This window comes from Dendroctonus ponderosae, unplaced genomic scaffold, assembly GCF_020466585.1.
Source record: "Dendroctonus ponderosae isolate FM_Combo_2020 unplaced genomic scaffold, Dpon_F_20191213v2 Dpon_F_20191213_6, whole genome shotgun sequence".
Classification (NCBI taxonomy): domain Eukaryota; kingdom Metazoa; phylum Arthropoda; class Insecta; order Coleoptera; family Curculionidae; genus Dendroctonus; species Dendroctonus ponderosae.
Genome location: NW_026018814.1, coordinates 2,723,460 through 2,724,903, shown reverse-complemented (window position 1 = coordinate 2,724,903; position 1,444 = coordinate 2,723,460). Strand labels below are relative to the sequence as shown.

General features: G+C 42.6%; 1 protein-coding gene across 1 annotated transcript in view; it reads right to left on the bottom strand.

Moving 5' to 3' along the window:
- LOC109537454 (angiotensin-converting enzyme) overlaps window positions 1–1,444 on the bottom strand; it is a 6,584-nt gene continuing 5,140 nt past the window's right edge. Inside the window, exons 9-10 of the mRNA XM_048667664.1 lie at window positions 367–650; window positions 1–316 (exon numbers count right to left, since the gene is read on the bottom strand). Coding sequence (XP_048523621.1) covers window positions 31–316; window positions 367–650 — 570 coding nt within the window. The 3' untranslated portion in view covers window positions 1–30. The remainder of the gene's footprint in view (window positions 317–366; window positions 651–1,444) is intronic.

Genomic DNA, 1,444 nt, shown 5'->3' with positions numbered 1-1,444 from the left:
AGTTAATTATGCTATATTTATAAGAGCACTCTAAGGCAGGTTTCTACCGGCTAAAAATACTATCACAGAAGCGAATAGAAGCGGGCTAGCTTTACAGGTTGTGGCCAGTCCCACTAAGGGCTGATAAAGGGCAAGATCGTCCTTGTTGGCGGTCCAGCCGATGACTGGCTCATCTCGATTCGCACTTTGCAGCCAAATGTACAGCGGCTGGAAGTATTCGAGCAGCGGCTCAGCGGACAGTTTTCCGCCCTTATCTTTCGTCAACATTTTTATAACATCCTTCCAATGGCGCGCCTTGCCGACGCGAAGAATATCACTGAAAACTGTGCGTTAGCCTATGAAAAACCGACAAGTTCGCGGAAAAACCTTAATACTCGGCCGGCTTCCCTTGATCTGTACACATCGCAGGTGTGCAGGGATCCCTTGTGATTGGCCGCGTCGCACATTGATTTGTATATTTGGAACTCCAAAAGTAAGGCAACGTAGTACTTGATGTAAGGGACGTCTGCAGGAATGTGCCGTTTAGCAGCGGCATCAAAGTGGCTTTCTGAGCGCGGAATCGGAGGCACGATGCCTTGGTATCGGAGTCGAAAGTTCCACCAATCTGAGTTCATCTTGGATACGCCATGCTCGAAAATCGTGTATCGCCACTAGAATTAAGTGGGTTGCGATCACAGTTTGAACTAGGGCTGGGTAACTCAGTGATTTTTTAGGAGTTGGCGCAAATGGTGCCGGTGCCCCAACCCAACGCACCGGCGCAGCAACTCGTTGCTGGGAAAATGTTGATGACTTTTTTGCGTTTTTTAGATTTATTTTAAAGGCCATTTATGAATCATGTTTTTAAAATGTCTTCAACTTTTCCAGCTTCGAATTATGGACAAAACCCTAATAATTGTTTCGAGGACTTTTTCCAAAAATATTTCCCCGGACTGAAAAAGCGAAAGTTTATAATCGTTTATTTGGAAAACTCTTGGAAACTAAGGTTTCTTCACTTTTAGGTCAATATTTCAAAACAACACTGTCTCTAAACAGAAAAACCGCGTTTTTTCCAACGTTTTACTGTAAAATACTGGCAACTGAATCTGTTACACAAAAAACTCGTCGACTTTCTTTGGACTCTGGAGAAAATCTAGATTACTTTTTTTAGTTGTTGAACAAAGTAGTAAAATGTTACTCAGAAAGTGTTAATAACCCTTTTTTAGATGTGAAAATTCCAGTCACGGGCCTCGTAAACCTTGAACAAATGAATTCTAACTCATTAACCGATGAGGTATAACCCGTTAACCAAGGGCGGATCCACCCCTATTCAATTCTCTATCCAACGGTGCCAAAACGAATTCTCTACCTCGAACGGTTCTTGAGAAACTTCGAAAAAAGCAGCGTCATGTTCAAGTGGATTTTGCAACTCAAAAAAAACCACGCAAATCTAAAACTTCTTGAATTC